A 20,623-nucleotide genomic window follows, 5' to 3' on the forward strand; every position below is an offset into this window, starting at 1 on the left:
TTAGTAGAACACGAGCTCCAAAAGAAAGAATTTACGAAGTCTAGTTCGATCTCAGCTGAGCTGAATTGGAGCGAATTATCAGGCCAGGTTGTGAAGCAAGCCGAGCTCAAGGACTTGAGCCCGTCTAGTCATCTAGCTGAGAAGACGTGACTTGGAAAAGATGATTATTATTTATTTTCGTATTTTATTATTGAACAATTTATTCTTGCTATTTAGAGTCTGATTTGGACTAAATTTAGTTTATTTGGTTTTTTCTTTATAATAGATAAGTTAAGATTTATTTTCCTTGTTAGATTAGGTCTCTTTCATACTTATAAATATGTTGTTTTAGGGTCATTATTATTTGGACATTTTTAAGTATTATTTTGAGAGATTAAAATTCTTATTCGTTGTTCTTCAATAACTCTTCGAGATTTTTGTGAGTGGATTCTCGTGAATTATTCTTAGCAATATAGTATTGGTTTCTGATTCATTATAATCACGGGATCAATACTCCCACCATGATAATATTTGTTTCTAGCTCTCTATAGCTACGGGGTCAATATTCCGAATTCCGCCAATCAAATCCTTTATTTTTTGACGTTCCGTTCTTGCTTCTGCATAAGATTATTGGGTCCCGTAACAAGTTCTACGGGGTTTCGTATCATGAACTGTGCGGGTCGCGGGCGGGTCGGGTTGGGTCGGGGGCAGGTCGGGTTTTGCGGGTATTTGTTCACCCCTAATGGGGGCAAGTCTTTTTCGGATAGCTCATGTGAAAAATCCATGATGGAAAGAAGCAACACCCTTTACAATACGACAAGTCCAAATCAATGAAAATACTCCTTGACACGAGTCTAAAAGGTCTACAAACTCAAATCAAATGAAGTAATCCTTGACATGAGTTTAAAAGATCTATATGTCCAACTTCAAATCTAAATCAAGGTTCATCTGTACGAGCATAAACTATCTACATATCTAAATGAAGTCAGAGCTCCTTGAGACAAGCATAAACTATCTATATGTCCAAATCCAAATTCAAATTAAAGATCCTTGATGTGATCATAAACTATCTATATATAAAAATCAAATCAAAACTCCTCGATACGAGCATAACATACCTACATGTTAAAATCTAAATCCAAATCAAATCAAGGCTCTTTGATATGAGCATAAACTATCTATATATCTAAATCAAGTTAAGGGTCCTTGATACGAGCATAAATTATTAATATATCCAAATTCAGATAAAAAAAAACCCTTGATATAAGTGTTAACTTTCTACAAATTCAAGTCAATTTCAAGTCAAATGCTCAACCCCTCGATGCCATCGTTAAAACTCTGCCACGCAGCCACACACATAATCACACACATACATACACACTTATTATGCAACCACATAGACGCACACAGATACCATTTTGGTTACACTCGTTTCCCTCCGCTGTAACCTAATAATTAGGAAAACCAAAAAGGAAAAATATGAAGAATTGTTTGGTGATGGTTATGGTAATGTTGGTGGTTATATAAGCATTTAAGTTTTTTCCTTCAATTTATTTGAAGTAAGTTGTTGTTCATCAATGTAACTAAATTGTGTAATTAAACAATGCAAATAAGCTTTTTAAATTGTCTAATTAACCAAAAAATCATAGTAAAATAACATGGAAGACATGTTTTTTTTTTTTTTTTGCTAAACTCTTGCTCGTTATTGTAACTATGCTCTGTAAATAAGCAATGCAAATAAGCTTTTTAAGTTGTCTAATTAATCAAAACTTCATAGTAAAATAACATGAAAGACATGTTTTTTTTTTTTGCTAAACGTTTACTCATTATTATAGATTTTTTAAATAATTTTTTTAAGTTGTCTGTGTAAATTGTATGTTGTGGGCCTCTATTCTTATTTTAGATTTTTCTTAAGTTTATTTTAACTAAGTTGTTCTTTATTAATATAATTAAGTTGCGCAATTCTCCATCACCGTTACTGTTAGTTTTTCTAAGCAATTCCGTTAATGAGACTCCAGATCTAACATCAGATCCAGAGCGAGAGAAAGCATAAGATTTTTAACAAAAAGACAAAATCCGCATTTCCTTAAAGCTATAGAACATATTTGTGAGGGGCTTCGAGCTGATTTCCCAAATTTTAATTCTCATTTTGTGGATGAGGTGTTTTGCATCTGTGGCCAAACGAGTAGATTCCCAATGGTATTTAGTGAGATTGGACTTTGAGGGAGCTAATTAGGGGTGGATTCGGTACGGTTGTGATACGCGTAAAACCTACGTATAAATAACCGCAAGTGTACAGTATCGCGTTTTGCAGAATAGTGAATTCCGGATATCGATCCACAGGGAATTAAGTTCCTAAATCTACCAAGTACCGTAATTATACTGTCCTAAACTTTATTTAGACGGACGAAGGGATGGGGGATGACATGAAACTAAAAAGAAACAGTAAATAAAAAACAACGGTTCGCCAGTATAAGCGAGGAATTCTGACGTGTGATGGCTTCTAGGGTAAAATCCACCAGTGTACTATCGATAAAGATCTACAAATCCGAATCTTATGTCAATTCTATGTTCGCTAACCCAGACACTAAAATACCCTAACCCCCGTCTCCAGTGTAGTTAGAGTCTACCCACAGGTCCGACGTCTCCGTTCAGAACCTGATATTAAGAGAGCATTTAGGTCAAGTCCTTAAGGGCTACCCGAGGTGCATCACGTCTCCGTTTCCACAACCCGAGCTATGTTTTCCTAAAATCAAACGAGAAATCCTCTCTCGAGTTCATCCCCATTTACAATCAATTCAACTGTTGGCCAAACAATCGAAAGCATTTAATACAGGAAAACATAAACAGAATCAAAGAACGACAAATAGATCACAGATCTGGAAATCAAAATCAATATATACAAGGTTTCATTTCCCTAAAAGAAAATGCTCAGGTCATTACAAACATAGCATCAAAATGAAGAACACGAGAAATCATAAACTAAACGTAAAGAAAAGCTTATGAAAAACCCGAGTCGAAACCCTCGTCGAAGCTTCCCGCGAAGAACTGGCGAGAACCGAAGAAAAACCGAAGAAGAAGTCGAGAAGATAATCGAGATCTCGAAAAATGAAAAAGAGACCTTCTATTTATAGTGAAAAATCAAAGAAAAATATCTAGACTCGATTTCTGTGCCCAGATCGCGATCTGGGCTTCTTGGATCGCGATCTGACAACCTCGAAAACTGCCCACCGCCTTCCCAGATCGCGATCCAGGAAGTCCGGATCGCGATCTGCCCCAATTTTTCGCTGCTACTGGAATTTGCCACCAGATCGCGATCCGGTGATTCTGGATCGCGATCTGGCCTCTGCATTAACTTCAAACACTTTTTTCACCCTTTTTCAGCCCGAATTCGACAATTGTGCATTTCACAAAAGTTGTAGCCCTTGAAGTTAGCTTTCTAAATCCACTTGAATCAGCCCAATCGGAGGTCGTATGCAAAAGTTATGCTTGAAATACCAAACACTGCCACAATCCGCGAGAATGCACTTTTGCACGTGTTTGGTTTGATTCTCGGCTTCGCTTCCAAAATCGTCTCGAATCGGCAAAAATAGCTTATCTTTACCTAAAAATATAAATAAAACAAAAACAACATAATATATACAAATAAAGCCGAAAACTCGGACGAATGAAGACCAAAACACGAAGATTAGATAAGTAAAAGTTGTGCAAAACGAACACTTATCACACCCTCAAACTTAGATCTTTACTCGTCCCGAGTAAATCAAAACAAAACAACAACAACCCAAAAACAAAAACGACGAAAGCAAAAAAACTAAACCTAGGCCACTAACGTAGGGAAACACGATTGCTTTTAGCGTATGCAACAAGCCTTTGAACCCCTGGGTACCCCCAAAGGACGAGTTGTGTCTCGTGAGGGTTTTCAGACAACACACCCACAAAGTTGCCGGATTGGTCAAAGCATTGCAATTAATTCCAAAGATGAAACGAGCTAGATAACCTAATATCTTAGAATGGCATACGTCTTAAAGTATTCGACTTTCCTACCGACGCAATTAGTTGTTTCTACACCAAAATGAAAGATAGACTCAAGAATCCGTAATTAAACAATAAACACAATCATCGAGGGTTTTGAGTAGAAATGTGGGTGAAAAGTAAGTTTTGATTCTGAAATTCAAAAACTCGAGTTGGGCATAAGTAGGTCTATTTATTCAATATAAGAAATGACAACAACAATATTTTTTTGGTGATTTTCATCACAACTTTTTTTTTTTCCATTTTTTTTTGAAATGGGAATAATCATGACTCGTGCAAGGCTCGATACCACTGTGTTATCTCTCTGACCCATGTATCGAACTTTAGTCCAAGAAACCCCCAAGCTTGACAACTCGAGAGACTTAGGCGACGAGGTGCACCCAACGGGTTAAGCTCGAGTCAAAAAGGCGGGGAAATCAGAGCGTGAATCACAACAATACCACAAATTATTATTTTTCTCTTTTTTTTTTTTTTAATCAACACGATAAATAAAATAAAAACGTAAAGACCATTGGTAGAACTTTTAGCCAACAACTCAAATTGTGAACACATAATTCAATTCTAACTCGCCCCCCAAACCTCAGACTATTATACCCCTCAGAAAAGTGAGCTCATGCTTAATCGGAAAGGATTCGAAAGGCTATCTACACAAGTTGCAAAAACGCAGTCGGAAGGTTCATCTATTCATTGCCGGTTATGCACAATTTTAATTTTAAAATCAACTAGCCAGTCTACTAATTCATTAATTGCTTTGCTTCAATAGAATCCGGAAATGCAACTTACACTCGATCCTAAATGAAATGCATGCGACAAACATAACACAATACGAAAATCGAAATACATAAATGAAACTAAATTATATGATATGCATGCAAAAGACCAAAAAGAAAATAAGCTAAACTCACCCCCAAACTTAAATGATGCATTGCCCTCAATGCGAAAAATAAAAGAGATGAGAAAGAAATACGACCTGAACAGTCGTGCCGCAGATTGATCAGTATTCTGCGGTTGTGAAAGTGTTCTTTGGTTGCACGGGGTGCCATGGATTTTGGCACCGAGGGCGAATTGCCGGAATTGCCTAGACTTCCCGACTTCTTACTCTTCTTTCCTTGGGGACGAGATACCGGCAAAAATCAAGAAAAATGGGTGAAATCTAGCTTTAAACCAAAAAATGCAAAAATAAAAGAAAACTAACAAAATAAATGATGAAAAATAAATAATGGGTTGCCTCCCATCCAGCGCCTGTTTTACTGTCGACGGCTCGACACAATTTGGACGGATTATGTCCAATCCAAAGCTTTGTAGATTGCGCATCCATCCGTCAGTCTTGATACATACTTTGCAATCATATCATGGACTAGATTGCAATCTTGTAATAACCATCCCAACCCATGGTACTTTTTGTTTGCTTGGGAAATCAGTCGGTAGGAGACTAGGATGGGTTGCTTGCCTACCGATCTCTCAAACTCGTATACAAGATATTCGAGCTTTGGAGAAAGCTCTACCTCAAATTTGAAACTCGTCTCCTCGCTCACACTCAAATCCGGAATAGCAATGTGGATAGGATTTTGTTCGTCAAGTTCATCTACCATCATCTTCATCCCACTCTCATCACACGCAAAAGTATCTACAGAACTGGGATGAATAATTCCCTCAAGGTGCTCAACCTCATCGTTCATACGAAAATCTGTAAATACCTCCTTGTCTTCATAAAGGATGGTCGGATGTGGTTTGTGAATGTGACATCTCTGAAAATTTTCGAAAATATTTGCCAGAAAGTGGAGTTCGTCTTGTAAATAGCACAAGTGCTCATTTGTCTGTGCAATTCCATTTTCTGGGTTCACCCTTCGATGTCTTTCAATATCCTCCAACTCTTGTTGAATGTAATCAGCTCTGGATTGAATCTCGCCAAGAGAGAGATCAAAAATCGAGGCCATCAATGTATAGAAATCTGTTCAAAATAATAAAAAAAATCAAAAGAAAAAAAAAAAGTCTAAAGTAAAGTAAGGATAGTTGGTAACGATATTAGTAAATTCAAGATTAACTAATTCCCCGGCAACGGCGCCAAAAACTTGATACGCGTAAAACCTACGTATAAATAACCGCAAGTGTACAGTATCGCGTTTTGCAGAATAGTGAATTCCGGATATCGATCCACAGGGAATTAAGTTCCTAAATCTACCAAGTACCGTAATTATACTGTCCTAAACTTTATTTAGACGGACGAAGGGATGGGGGATGACATGAAACTAAAAAGAAACAGTAAATAAAAAACAACGGTTCGCCAGTATAAGCGAGGAATTCTGACGTGTGATGGCTTCTAGGGTAAAATCCACCAGTGTACTATCGATAAAGATCTACAAATCCGAATCTTATGTCAATTCTATGTTCGCTAACCCAGACACTAAAATACCCTAACCCCCGTCTCCAGTGTAGTTAGAGTCTACCCACAGGTCCGACGTCTCCGTTCAGAACCTGATATTAAGAGAGCATTTAGGTCAAGTCCTTAAGGGCTACCCGAGGTGCATCACGTCTCCGTTTCCACAACCCGAGCTATGTTTTCCTAAAATCAAACGAGAAATCCTCTCTCGAGTTCATCCCCATTTAGAATCAATTCAACTGTTGGCCAAACAATCGAAAGCATTTAATACAGGAAAACATAAACAGAATCAAAGAACGACAAATAGATCACAGATCTGGAAATCAAAATCAATATATACAAGGTTTCATTTCCCTAAAAGAAAATGCTCAGTTCATTACAAACATAGCATCAAAATGAAGAACACGAGAAATCATAAACAAAACGTAAAGAAAAGCTTATGAAAAACCCGAGTCGAAACCCTCGTCGAAGCTTCCCGCGAAGAACTGGCGAGAACCGAAGAGAAAACCGAAGAAGAAGTCGAGAGATAATCGAGATCTCGAAAAATGAAAAAGAGACCTTCTATTTATAGTGAAAAATCAAAGAAAAATATCTAGACTCGATTTCTGTGCCCAGATCGCGATCTGGGCTTCTTGGATCGCGATCTGACAACCTCGAAAACTGCCCACCGCCTTCCCAGATCGCGATCCAGGAAGTCCGGATCGCGATCTGCCCCAATTTTTCGCTGCTACTGGAATTTGCCACCAGATCGCGATCCGGTGATTCTGGATCGCGATCTGGCCTCTGCATTAACTTCAAACACTTTTTTCACCCTTTTTCAGCCCGAATTCGACAATTGTGCATTTCACAAAAGTTGTAGCCCTTGAAGTTAGCTTTCTAAATCCACTTGAATCAGCCCAATCGGAGGTCGTATGCAAAAGTTATGCTTGAAATACCAAACACTGCCACAATCCGCGAGAATGCACTTTTGCACGTGTTTGGTTTGATTCTCGGCTTCGCTTCCAAAATCGTCTCGAATCGGCAAAAATAGCTTATCTTTACCTAAAAATATAAATAAAACAAAAACAACATAATATATACAAATAAAGCCGAAAACTCGGACGAATGAAGACCAAAACACGAAGATTAGATAAGTAAAAGTTGTGCAAAACGAACACTTATCAGGTTGCCAAACATTTAGCTCAATACCGTGTACCTACCGTACATTGCGGTATTGAAAAATTCATACCGTTACCGTACCAAAAAGTTCGGTATACCGTTATTTTCGGTACAGTACAATCGGTACGTGGTACTCTACCGTACTTGGTGATGCATCAAAGATTAAAGAACAAATGAGTTATATATATATATATATATATATATATATATATATATATATATATATATATATATATATATATATATATATATATATCCCAATTGAAAATAGTTCTAGTTACTCTTGATGAGTTATATCTTATTTTCTAAGAAAGTTCGTTGTATAATCAGAATAATTAACATAATTTTCTTCATGGAAACAAGAACATATTTAGGGATGGCAATGGGTACGGGTTTGGCGGGTCTTGGACCCGGAACCGACCAGTTTGGGGCGGGTCTGGGTCAGCTAAATGGTTCTGGGTCGGGTAATGGGTTTAAGTTTCTAGAACCGGATGGTTCAGGGTCGGGTTATGGGTCTTATTGGAACCAACCCGGAACCGACCCGTATATATATATATATATATATATATATATATATATATATATATATATATATATATATATATATATATATATATATATATATATATATATATATATATATATATATATATATATATATATATATATATATATATATATATATATATATATATATATATATATATATATATAATTTCGAGTTTGATTTATTAAATTATCAATTTCCATCTTGTCTATTCTCATTTACCTATTTTCACTATTTTATTTTTCGAATTTTATTTCTCGTGAGTAATATTTATCACTTGTCGACCACCGCTAATTTCTTGCATTTTGAATTTTACTTATTATCGAAGTTAAATATAATTAATTGTAATTTTACTATTCATGTTATGTCACTTGTAGAGATTTTTTAAAATATTTTATTTTAGTATTGAAATTATTTCGTAAAAATATCCAAGCAAAATGTTATAAAAATTAAAAAATATTAAACTTTTTGTATGTTAATGGGTCTAGCGGGTCTGGCGGGTCGGAACCGTTTAGTTAGGGTTTGGGTTGGGGCGGGTCTGGGTCTAAGCTAAAGCGGGTTGGGGCGGGTCTTGGGTTTATTTATTTTTCGTGGGTCGGGTCTTGGGTTTAGGCAAACCCGACCCAAAACCGACCCGTTGCCATCCCTTAACATATTATCATCGTAAATGTTGTTTAATGGAACAACTAGGTATTTGTTAGGAACTTGATTGTACTTAATAATTATTACATACAATAAATACTTTACCAATGCTATAGATACATGTAGGTAAAAGAATAAAATATTCATACATCATATATAATAAACTTAGTTGGCTATAAGGAACATAAAAGACAATTTAGTAGCACATATATGTTCAATTACAAAATTCAACTTTGTAGAAAGAAAAAAAAAAACACTACAGCTAGCTTAAGGCAAAAATAATTGTTGCCATTTATAAGCTTGTAAATAAACAAAATAGAATTAAAAAAAATAATATCGAAAAAAATATATTAATCGGATTAAAATGTAAATTACGGTACAGTACTGTATTACTGTGGTTTAGAAATACAATACCAATACCGTACCATATTGTAATGGTGCGGTACTAATATTGTACCATAGACAATATATGGTAACCGTTCTTTTGGTAATTTTTCGGTAATCCTTGGTTGGTATACCATGGTATATGGTAATCGGTATTTTTTTCCAGCCCTAGAGCTAATTGTCACATTTAAACTTGGAAGTATGCACAAAGCCACAAATATAATAAAATTATATTGTAAGGATCAAGTGGTAAATTACCTTGAAGCTTTTTGGGTTTTGGACAAGATACTTTCCCAAAAAAGAATTCAAAAATAAAGTCCCCCACAGTCGCAAAAATCAACTACTTCATAAATTCAAACAACAAAAAGAAAAGAAAAAAAAAACCAATAAGCTGCTTTCAAAATCTTCAATTCATCGATCTCCATTTCCAAAGATCGATGGAAGGCAGAATGTACGAACACCAACAGCAGCATCTGTTCGATTTGCAGGAGAAGAGTGGTTTCGGGTCGGACCCTAAGTCATGGCTTTCCGGCGGCGGCGACGACGACCTGAGACGCACCCTCTCCTCACTCTCCGCCGCCGCCGCCACCGCCTCCGCCTCCGGCAACGTCGACCGCGTCCTCTTCAATGACCTAGTTGAGATGGTCCCTCTCGTTCAGTCCCTCATTGTAATTCCCGCACACTCAATTTCACTTCTTCTGTTTTCTCCAATTTCTGTTTCTCCTTTATTTTCCCCTTTCTAAAATATGTTGAATGAATACTGTTTTGTTTGTTTTTCCGAATTCAATTTCAGGATCGAAAAGTGAACTCTTCGTTTACGAGACGGGGTTCTATGATCTACACCAAGACGCCTTCTAGAGAATCCCTTTACAAGAAGGTAATTTTATTGTATTATAGCTAAATTTAGCCATTGTGTTACATGAAAATCGACGGCGACAGCTCCATTTAGTGAATGAATTTATGTACTTTATAATAATTTGTCGATTTTTTATTGTGTTAATTATGTGTATGTTATGATTTAATCTGAATATGAAGTAATGGAGACAAGTTTCAGTCCCCAAAGTGACAATCTGCATAAATAAGTCCTTGAACTTGGTTTTTACCATATAGAAGATTGTTTGAGTTGAATAGCTAAGTTAGTTTATGGGTTAACTAGCTAACGGGGAATCTAATCTTAGTTATTCGATGTCAATTAACTAAGCATACTGTGTGGCCTATTCGTCTCTGTGAATTTACTTTTTGTTGCCAAAATAGTTTAATTAAATCCTCACGCATATTCACCATGTGGTGTGAGTTGGTGTCGATCGATCGCCCATTCCTACAGTGTGAATTCGTGAATCCTTATATGTCAGTCTTGTTAAATCCTTACACGGCCTTAAAAAACATACGCAAATGATACGATATACTGGTATTGGAGATTTAATTTAAGAATATTTTTCAGATAACAAAATTTTGTTCGTGCATCCATTCTTGATCAAGAAAGATATAGCCGTTTAGTTGAAGTTAATGTCGACTTTTATTATGTTTGCCATTGCTCATAGATTGTGATAAGAATACTTCTTTTTAGAAAGAAATCTTACTTTATTTGTCTCCGAAACTCGCAACTACGACCTTACAATCTAGCAGCATACATGTGTAGACAAACAAAGGTGGAAAGTGTATCCGTACATCAATATACTTTATGGTGAATGCCTTAGATATAGTGCTGGGAACAAAGAAGCGTTCACGTAATTTGTACGAAGATACTTTTAGGACCGGTGAATGAAAATATATTATTCAGCTAGAACATCAACGTAACTATTGTACAGTCATAGATTAGAGAAATGAACCATGGTCGTAAACATATTTGCACTTGTTGAAGGCTCCGAATGTCACTATAAAAAATTTTAAAAGGATAATAATTAACTGTTTTTATTACCAATCGAGAAAGCTATATGGTAGATTTTGCAGGTTTTCAAACATCGTAATTATTTGAACAAACAGGAAACATGATATTCAGAACTTGAAACGATGGAACGAGACGAAAAAGTGAAGTTAAATAAATAGCATCTTTATACGAGGAACTAAGACAAAACGAAAAAATTGTTTATGATTTCTTCGAATTGATCTGTTAAGATTAGCTGAGCATGTGAATCAATTATCTATTGATTGTTAATTTTCGGAGATTTGTCAAAGTTGTAGTTATCTATGTTAGTACATACTTGCATAAAATTCAATTCTTTATTACAATTCTGCACAGAGGTTTGGTTCAATTTTTCTTATGATGTTTGATATTTGTTTGGTGCAGACAGCTGGCAAAAGTGCGAGTCTTGCAGGGAAAAAGCAAGGAGGCAAAGACGAGAGCTTCTCGATTTTCTCGTCAGGGGCATTCCTCTCTGAAAAGGACAGAGAAGAATTGTTAGCATTGCGTGACCAAGTAGAGGATTTAACTAAGCAATTATCCGAAAAAGACGAACTTTTGAAATCAGCACAACTTTCAAACGATGAGCTGGTTTCCATTCAGACAAAGTTCGAACAGCTTCAAAACGAGGTTGCAGAAAAGGACTCACTCATTAAGTCCACTCAGCTACAGCTTTCGGACACAAAGGTCTGGAATACACACACACACACTCGTTGAGGGAGAGAATATTCCGTACGTTTTATTGATTCTTTTTTTTTTTTTTTTTGCAAAGGTTAAACTTGCAGACAAACAAGCAGCTGTGGAGAAATTACAATGGGAGGCAACGACATCCAACAAAAAAGTGGAGAGGCTCCAAGAAAATCTGGATAAGGTCCAAGGGGAGATTTCATCTTTCATGTTAGCAATTCAAGGCTTGACTAATAACGATTACGCCATTTGTAACGGAGATTATTACGATGAAGTTCCTTATCTTCTTGATCAGAGCCATCAATCAGTAAGTCATTTACTAAAGTGTAAAAAAAATTAATTCTTTTACATAGTAGACGATAGAACGTCGTTATATGCATGAATGGTGATTCTTTATTATTAATATCATTTCGTAGTTTACGATACTCATTCGTGTTATTATTCATTTATTATATTATTATTATTAGTATTATTACATCTCCTGAAAATTGGGCAGGATAATGAGATGGATGTGGAGAAATTGGAAGCAGCGAGAGAAGCGTATGTTTCGGCAGTGGCGGCTGCAAAAGCTAATCAAGATGAATGCTCTATTTCTGCTGCTGCCGCTGCAAGGTTTCAACTCCAATCATTTCTTATCAAATAAACCGATTTTTCGTTTTAAGTAGTTGATTTCTCAGTGTTCATATTTATTTAAATTTAGTAGCTATTGTTAATCTAAATTCTCTACTATGTTGAAGATGGAATCATAATTTAGCAACTTTTCAGACTGATTTGAAATTTTTTGCCTTGCTCAAAACCTTTTTTTGCCCTTGTTATGTTTTCTTGGTTCAACTATACAAAATTGGGGCTTTAATAAATTGCAAATATTTTTTTTCTTTAAGTAAGAATCCGTAGCCAATCATAAGCCAACAAGGTAGTAAGCTTCGATTTTCGTCCAAAATAGTTTGCAAACTACACGAGAGATGTAAATTATATTAGGCATAAGTTATGTGTGACAAACTCGAATTAAAATGTAGAAGGAAATTTGAATTGGCATCAATTGGCTAGGGATGGCAACGGGTCAGTTCTGGGGCGGGTTCGCCTAAACCCGAGACCCGACTCATGTAAATATATAAAACTCGGGGCCCGCCCCAAGCCATACTTGAATTAAACAGTTCTGACTCGCCAGACTTGTTGGACCCGTCGACATCACACAAAAAGTTTAACATTTTTTAAATTTCATAATACTTTGGTTGTATATTTTAACCAAGTAATCTCAAAATTAAACTGCAATATTTTACAAGTGATATAAAATGAATAATACGTATCTAATTAATTATATTTTTAACTTCTACGATAAATGATGTTCAAAAGGCAAGATCTCTAGCGGTGGTCGACAAGTAATAGATATGATCAGCAAGAAACTATATATATATATATATATATACATATAATATCTAATTTAATTGTTAGATATAATATATTTATACGGGTCATTTCCAATAAGATCCGTAACCCGGTCCAAAATCCGATTCTAGAAACTAAAATCCATTACTTGACCCAAAACTATTAACTTACCGAGATCCGCCCCAAACGGATTGGTTTCGGGTCTAAGACCCGACAAACCCATACCCATTGTCATCCCTACAATTGACTTTGCACCATCCTTTATCTTGAGTAATGAATGCCATTGTGAAGTTAGTAACATTGATTTGTTTGATTGAGAGGGTTAAAAGTTTGAGATGATAGGGTGGATAGTTTGCAAAATTACAAATACTTTCTTGTGCTACTACAAATATTTCAATCCTTTTATTTAAAAAACACCCCTTATTCAAGTATGATTTGCAAATTAGTAAGACAATTTCTTTTTGTTTTTTGAAATATACAAATTGAACTTGATATTAGTTGAAAACTAAAGATTTTGGAATATTTATGTATTTCACAATAAGAATATATATATAAAAAATAAAAATAAAAATAAAAAAAAACACTAAATTCTTTAAAAGCCTAAACATCATGAAAGACAATGATCATCAAAATGGTTTTTGGATTGTATGTGAATCGCATAATCCTAAACTAGAAAAATAAAACAATCTCATAAACCCTTCCTCTACACATCTTCCCCTATCGATCGAATGTCCGCTTTAATTAGGCTTGTATAAATTACGACTGCGTGCTCCTTAATTTTCCCACCATATACGAACGGAGAAGAACGATCAATCAAACAATATCTGGATATCTGGGTTATAAAAAGAAAGTAACACGAGCTTTAATTAAGCTCTCTCGGTCGTATCTATCTATATATTTATATGAGAATATAGAAAGTAGAACAATATAATATAATTAGAATCGACAGCAATGAAGGCGCACACTTTGGGGGCCGTCGTGCTTTTCCGATCTGGGCATGTGAACGGGGCTGCCTATCCATTCAATACCCAATCTGCATGCAACAAATAATATTAATGTAACATATATGTATATAATTATTTAAAGTAATTCAAAAAAAAACATGTTACTATTAATTAATGATACATATAATTTATGAAATTATTATTAAGATCAAAACTCACACTGGGAATGCAAAAGAATTTGTGCTTGTATCAGATAGATTAGAATCACAAGACTCAAAAGACTCCATTTTGCTTCCATTTGGTTGCTCTTCATCAACAGTACTACTATTTTTCTTCTTCTTCATCTCTTTTATTTCTTCATTTTCATCTTCATCTTCGTCTTCGTCTTCATTAGGTGGCCACTCACCCTACCCACAAAATTAATTCTTAGTCATCTCCTTCGATTATATATTTGCCTCGTCGAATTTCAAACATTACTCAAAACTCAAACTCAAAGGCAAACTTAATTCTAGTATTAAAAAAAATCGACTTAAACTTAATAAATGAAGTTTTTAATTACCATATTGACAATTTTTCTTTCGATGTGGTAAATAAAATTAATCGACGACCCTCATATTTGGTCTAATTACACTTCAACAACCTCCTTTTAAGTTTCAAAATTTACTCAAAAACTTCCCTCGAGATTTGAATCCGGTTGAAAGTCCAAACTAAATATTTATTTATAAATCATAAACTATATGTTTATAAATTATGAAATACATAAGTGTCTATATTTATTTATAAATCATGTGATTTTATATGTGTTCTTAGAATATTTACTCATGTAAACATTGCTATCATCCATGAATTTGGAATTGATTGCCAAATCATGTAAAGAGTTGAGGAAACAGCAAAATTATTTGGAGATTTTCTATCGAAACATGATTCTGGTTTTTTTGAAAATTACAAAAATGGCCCAACAAGTTCCCGTCGGGTGTCGTGTCGGACACGCAATACGTCAACACATTGAAGTGTCGGGTGTGACGTAGGGAATATATTAAAATAGAAAGTTTATAGACGAAGGAAAATTTAATTGTACTAACCTTCGTAATCATGATAGTCCTCAAGGAATTAGATGCAGCGGTCGTTGTGTTTGCATGTTGATTATCGTCGTCATTATCAAGTGGCGATGACGACGATGACGTGGCAGCATGAGCTTCATTTACCATGTGGATTTCTCCATCATCTCTGAAGCAGAATACAATGTAGTCTTCTTCCGCAAATCGAGGCTCCGCCATCGATCCATCTTCCGATTTAATCGCAATATCGTTTTGCGACGAACTTTGAAGTATTGATTCTCCTCTAATAATTACATCATCATTTTCTTCTTCTTTGCAATTTTTCTTGGCAACAATGGAAATCTCGTCTCGAATAGTACTCTTCTTCTTGTGACGGCCTATAGGCTCGTCAATTATCCTTCCTTTCGTCCCTCTACTGCGCGACGTCTCCGGTTCTTCCTCTGCATTATTATTAATTAATTAGATTTTATATATTTTTATACTAAAAGAAAAAAAAAAAAAGAAAAAAAAAAGAAAATACCTAAAGGTAAGCGGCAAGCGAAGAAACACGATGCTAAGTCTCTTACTCTGCATCGGACAAGCCTCGGTACTGTGCAGGCTGAGCTCATCTTCTCTTTACTTAGTCGGCAGTTGTTTCTGTACTGTATGTAGTTTTTGTGTGTTTTTTAGAGAGAGAGAGAGAGTGTTTTTTTCTAGAGAGAGGAGAGAGAGGGAATAGAGAAAAATTGAAATTTGAAAGAGAGGAAATATTAAGGCATTAAAACACACGGGAGTTACAAGGTATAGCAGTTATTATTTGTGATTTGTGAAGCATAAATGGAATGGGAATAAAACGTGGAGATTTATAAGGAAGGAATCAGACTCTTTTTTTCATGAACGTTGCTCATTTACTTATCTTACTAATTATTTACTAAAATCAACAATTTAATTATTCAAAATTCACTCAATGCATATTTTTTTTTAAATAATATATGGTAGAAAATCCAATTCAGTCTACCTTGTCATAGTTTAAATTGTTATATCCAATACATCTTGTTATCTACTAGCGAAAATTAAATTTTGAATTATGTAAATCAATTTTTTGAATTTTCTGAATTTGTTTGAAATGAAATTTGATTTAGATTTTTCACTTCTAAAGAACATTTGATTTTTTTTTTAAATCAATTTTTTTTAGTGCAACTAATCTCCAAAAAAGTTATCCATAGCATTTCGTTCGTTCCGTTTTACTTTTTACCCTCTTCTATTAAACAACTTTTACACTTTAATTCAATAATTATGTTTTATATCCATGTCAATTCTTTAACCCCATTTGTGAAAAAAACAAAAAAAAAAAAAAAAAAAAAACAGAAAATTTGAATAATTGGCATGTTATATCATAGTATAAATCAACCCTCGTTAGGAGAGATGGTACCTGCTCGACTGGTTCTATTGTGCAAGATTGGAATTTATTCACAGTAAATAAATAAATAAAGATTGGAAGAAACTATAAAGAAAATCTGGATCATGGGATATCTTGAATCAGAAGAGTCATTCATGATAACAGAAGCAGAAAACAATATTTTCCAACAACATTTCATTCAATCGAGGACCAAGTGAAGCCGAATTTATAAAATTCTGTGTTGCTATACGTAATTTATTTTTCTCTTTTTCCTATATTTAAAATAATAGGCAATTTTGCAAATTTGATTTGCAATAAACAATTTGTTTTAAAGAAGAATCAGCAGAAGTCAGCAGGCTTGCCAATTTGTATGCCTTGGTCTGCTAGGAACCCCATAATTGCCACTTTCTGCCAACTTTTGAAACTCCTGTATTTTACAAAACCAACTTTAGTTAACAAATAAATAATTAAATTTGGATGAACGTCTTTAATTAAGGGCAAACTCACGTCTAGAGGTGGCAAACCATGCTTATAAGTTATACCGATCAACTCATTCATAGCCACACAATCTCCGTTTCATATTTGTTAGTCGAAAACTCAGTTAATGCAATAACTATTCCTAATCGTGAAAGGACTTGCTATTTTAACTAGGTAGTTGACTTGGTCGAATGAATCTATCCTTACACGTGTGATGTGAGAGCTAATTTTAACTTTTGGAAGTTTTTAAGTTACTTCACTTTATTTCTTCTATTGATTTTAAGAAAATTCAAGAAAAGTAAATGCATTAGCCTAATTACACTCGTGTTGATTATCTCCCAAACGATCCAAGACTAATAAATCATTGCAAATTTGCAATCGATTCAACTGCACGCGCAGCAATTCGTCGTTGTGTCAACCGAATGACATTCACTACAACTTAGTCGTGAACAAAAGTAATAATTAAGACATGATATTATTGTTGGTTATTAATTTCAATTCTTCGAAAAAATCAAATACTAAGAAGACAAAAAAAAAAAGCAGGACACTAACTTGTGATCAAGATGTGCCAGAACTTGTCCGCCTGGAAAAGCTTCTCTTGTAGTCTCGAACGAAACTTTGATTGCTTCTTTCCAAGTCCCACCAACTTCCTATTTCGATTCTTCGCCTTTTAATTGACTTTGATCCTCCATTGGCAGTGAATATCCAGAAATAAGGTGTCCCACCCACACACCATCTTTTCTGAAAAAATGTATTTAATTTTTTTAATCAAAATCCTAAATTAGTTTCACGTCAAAAACGTTAAGAAACGAGTTAAATAGCAACTTACAGAACTACATCCATATGTCGGGGTACATAATGTCCGCCACCTAATCCTAGGAGAACTTTGTTTTTTCCATTGTTCCTGTGTTGTTATTAGAAGCGAATAATATAAACACGTGTAAAATGAAAATTAACAGTGCTTTCAAATAGAACTATGCCGATTTTAGCATAACAAATATCATGCATTTCAACACCTTGAGTATGTTCATTTACAACAAAATGTTAATAAAACTATGGCTTAAGGATTGAAATAATGCTGTTATGCAATAACGTACTACAGAGTTTACTCGAAGATCTGTATTTTTCGCCAGACCAAGATCGCATGCATCTTTAGAAAAAAAAATAAAAAATTTATTTGACGGAATATTAAAATAGTTTTTAATGATTACCTGCACCAGTCTCCTATAGCAGTTCCTCCTCCAAGCCCTAGGCCTTCCCATACAAGCTTTCATTGCAGGAATATACAAATAAGGGTCAAAAAACTATTTCAAAACATAAGTTAACACAATGTCATATCGTCGTCCGTCGAACATATCTTATTACGTTGCTAGATATAACACTAGAAATTACAGGCGGAAATTGGAATGAAATTTCCTTTTTCCACCAATTCTGATCTAAAAAGATCTCGATTTTAGAACAATATTTTTCATTCCAGACTTTAAAAATTCAGATTTCCCATTTTTCCCCTTTTTTGGATCCAATTGGAATATATATGAGATTCCGACTTTTTATTCTTTTTTTATTTCAGAAAATAATTCAATTTTTAATTTATTTTTGTTTCAAACATTACATTTATAATATTAATATTATGCAATTCATATTATCACTTATCAGTGAATAAAAAATGGAATTTTCAAATTCCTCCAATTCCGACTGAAAATTTCCTATTTTTGAACAAGTATCATTCCAATTTTTTAAATTATGAATTCCTATTCTTTTTTCGATTTTTTTGTAATAGAATTGGAATTAGTTTTCCAAAAGTGTTAATCCCGATCCGATCTATTCAGATTTCCACACCTACTGAAATGTTCTTAAAGGCACATATGTAGTTAATAGATACCCAACTAAGGCAATGGCTTGCGCAGCATCCTGTCTCTTCCAGTATTCTTCTGTACTACCTACAATCGTACAACTAATGTTAAGGTAGAATGAGCAAGCAAACAGTGCCCGAAAATAACAAAGCAAAAAGTATAAATTATATTTATATCTTTTCCGAGCTTGGGAATAAAGAATTATACCAATTTCTACAAACATTGTAGGTGCTTGAGTTATTGGGCCATGATGTGTTGCTTCCAACGTGATCTAGACAAATATAAGTACAACGGGGACTTGATAAATACATCTCATATAATATGACATCATAATATACATCACATGACTGAATAATGATGTCATTATGATTTTATTTTATCATAATTGTTATGCAGGCCTATGACATGATTCAGTTTCGGGTGTTCACGTGATTTACTATGTAATTAATCTCGTCACTTCGTTTCTTTTTGATGTGATAAGGTATGTTATTTATTTAACGGAATTTTTCTGCTGTGGCCAAGTCGCATTCATTGTTTGTCAAATAAAAAAAGTGAAGATCGTGCAGAACTACATGTGTTTAATGAGCTTCGATAACCATTCCGAAAAGAACATACTAATACCATGATAGAAACATCTACTATGTGAAGAATTTAAGAAGAGTCCTTTTTATCTCCTATTTTTTTTAAATAAATGAAAAGGAAAAATAATGCAATCATATAAATACATCACACAGGTTATTGATTAACAATTTAAGTAGTTCCACAAACACGGAGAAAATAAATTCAATCCCCACAAGCAGCATGAATAAAAAGTAAAAACGACATTAATTACCTCAAATTCAGGATTGAGATTATGTGATTGTGCAATATTTTTCAACAGCCTCAGCCACGGTCCTATACGTGGATTAGGCGGTGCAGCCCATCCAGGCTTTCCGCCAGCTGGCGGTACGTCTCCTTCTCGCAGATGGGGTATACCTGAAAATCAAAGGATCCAATAAATTGAAAAAATTAAAACTAATGCACCAATTTGACACTAACAAATAGAACGAAAGTAACAAGAAAAATTGCAAACATACATACCAATGGGATGGATAGTGAGTGCAGGTCGATTGGAAACCGCAACGTGCCTGCTGAGAAAAATAACCTCGTTGACCAACTCACCCGTCGCCTCCTCCCATCTTTTATCCAAGTGATCCTCTAATACTATACGTTTATCGTGCTTCAACAGCCTCGCTTCCTTGTTCACAAAACTCGACATTTCCTAACTCAAAATACCATACACATTTAATTACATATTAATTAGCACATTGGTTATTGTTAATCTTCATCATCTAATAACTAATAATCTCCTCTCCAACAACAACTTCACTTTAAATTATGTATATACAGTTACATAATTCAAAATATATTAATCCCTTCGAATTATGGATTTTGTCTACCATATGAACCAATATATATCACAATTCACAACTAGAGAAAGATAAAAGGCTCCATATAAATTGAATTTGGGACAGAGAATTCATCTAAATAAATTGGAAGATCCAGCCAATTGTCACCGTTTAACCTAGAAAAATAAATAGATGGCCCAATTTTTTTGTATTTTATTGAGTGATGCAACTGCGACTACAACGATAGTGAGAATGAGAGTGTAAACCTGGAGAGGAGGGCCGGGGTGCCAGCCGGGCATTGACAGAAGGGCGGCGGCGGGGCCGATGGAGGCTGGGTCGACGGAGGTGGCGACAATTAAAGTCACCATCTCTCTGAAAATTGTAAATGTTTTTACACAAGTCTGCTCTTCTTCTGCAACCTATCATA

At 34.7% G+C, this 20,623-nt stretch overlaps 3 protein-coding genes across 3 annotated transcripts; 1 reads left to right on the forward strand and 2 right to left on the reverse strand.

Annotated features, from left to right (window-relative positions):
- The first annotated feature begins 9,412 nt into the window (after positions 1-9,412).
- Positions 9,413-12,508, forward strand: MPB2C (movement protein binding protein 2C). Its single transcript, XM_012998586.2, has 5 exons — positions 9,413-9,793; positions 9,919-10,002; positions 11,413-11,712; positions 11,798-12,019; positions 12,209-12,508. Exons 1-5 carry the CDS (start codon positions 9,563-9,565, stop codon positions 12,353-12,355), a joined length of 984 nt encoding a protein of 327 aa, XP_012854040.2. The 5' UTR covers positions 9,413-9,562; the 3' UTR covers positions 12,356-12,508.
- A 1,164-nt stretch (positions 12,509-13,672) lies between these two features.
- BASL (breaking of asymmetry in the stomatal lineage) lies at positions 13,673-15,887 on the reverse strand. Its single transcript, XM_012998429.2, has 4 exons — positions 15,621-15,887; positions 15,125-15,540; positions 14,262-14,449; positions 13,673-14,131 (listed from the first exon to the last, which is right to left on the reverse strand). The coding sequence occupies exons 1-4, from the start codon at positions 15,706-15,708 to the stop codon at positions 14,035-14,037; spliced, it is 789 nt and encodes a 262-aa protein (XP_012853883.2). The 5' UTR covers positions 15,709-15,887; the 3' UTR covers positions 13,673-14,034.
- Positions 15,888-16,586: 699 nt separating this feature from the next.
- LOC105973545 (D-aminoacyl-tRNA deacylase) lies at positions 16,587-20,622 on the reverse strand. Its single transcript, XM_088816880.1, has 9 exons — positions 20,463-20,622; positions 19,889-20,069; positions 19,641-19,783; positions 19,016-19,079; positions 18,843-18,895; positions 18,167-18,222; positions 17,785-17,859; positions 17,508-17,696; positions 16,587-16,905 (listed from the first exon to the last, which is right to left on the reverse strand). Exons 1-8 carry the CDS (start codon positions 20,562-20,564, stop codon positions 17,606-17,608), a joined length of 765 nt encoding a protein of 254 aa, XP_088673006.1. The 5' UTR covers positions 20,565-20,622; the 3' UTR covers positions 16,587-16,905; positions 17,508-17,605.
- Position 20,623: the final 1 nt, after the last annotated feature.

Source organism: Erythranthe guttata, chromosome 4 (assembly GCF_056151865.1).
Source record: "Erythranthe guttata isolate IM_541 chromosome 4, IM_541, whole genome shotgun sequence".
In the NCBI taxonomy this organism is placed as follows: Eukaryota; Viridiplantae; Streptophyta; class Magnoliopsida; order Lamiales; family Phrymaceae; genus Erythranthe; species Erythranthe guttata.

Excerpts from the sequence above, each read along its gene's own strand:
- BASL (XM_012998429.2), bottom strand. The coding sequence starts at position 15,708 with ATGAGCTCAGCCTGCACAGTACCGAGGCTTGTCCGATGCAGAGTAAGA. Across the intron at positions 14,450-15,124 it reads GGACTATCATGATTACGAAG|GGTGAGTGGCCACCTAATGA; the intron begins GTTAGTACAATT and ends TTTTGTGGGTAG. Across the intron at positions 14,132-14,261 it reads AATTCTTTTGCATTCCCAGT|ATTGGGTATTGAATGGATAG; the intron begins GTGAGTTTTGAT and ends TGTTGCATGCAG.
- LOC105973545 (XM_088816880.1), bottom strand. The coding sequence starts at position 20,564 with ATGGTGACTTTAATTGTCGCCACCTCCGTCGACCCAGCCTCCATCGGC. Across the intron at positions 19,784-19,888 it reads ACTCACTATCCATCCCATTG|GTATACCCCATCTGCGAGAA; the intron begins GTATGTATGTTT and ends TTTGATTTTCAG. Across the intron at positions 17,860-18,166 it reads GCTATAGGAGACTGGTGCAG|GAACAATGGAAAAAACAAAG; the intron begins GTAATCATTAAA and ends ATAACAACACAG.
- MPB2C (XM_012998586.2), top strand. The coding sequence starts at position 9,563 with ATGGAAGGCAGAATGTACGAACACCAACAGCAGCATCTGTTCGATTTG. Across the intron at positions 9,794-9,918 it reads CTCTCGTTCAGTCCCTCATT|GATCGAAAAGTGAACTCTTC; the intron begins GTAATTCCCGCA and ends ATTCAATTTCAG. Across the intron at positions 12,020-12,208 it reads TTGATCAGAGCCATCAATCA|GATAATGAGATGGATGTGGA; the intron begins GTAAGTCATTTA and ends AAAATTGGGCAG.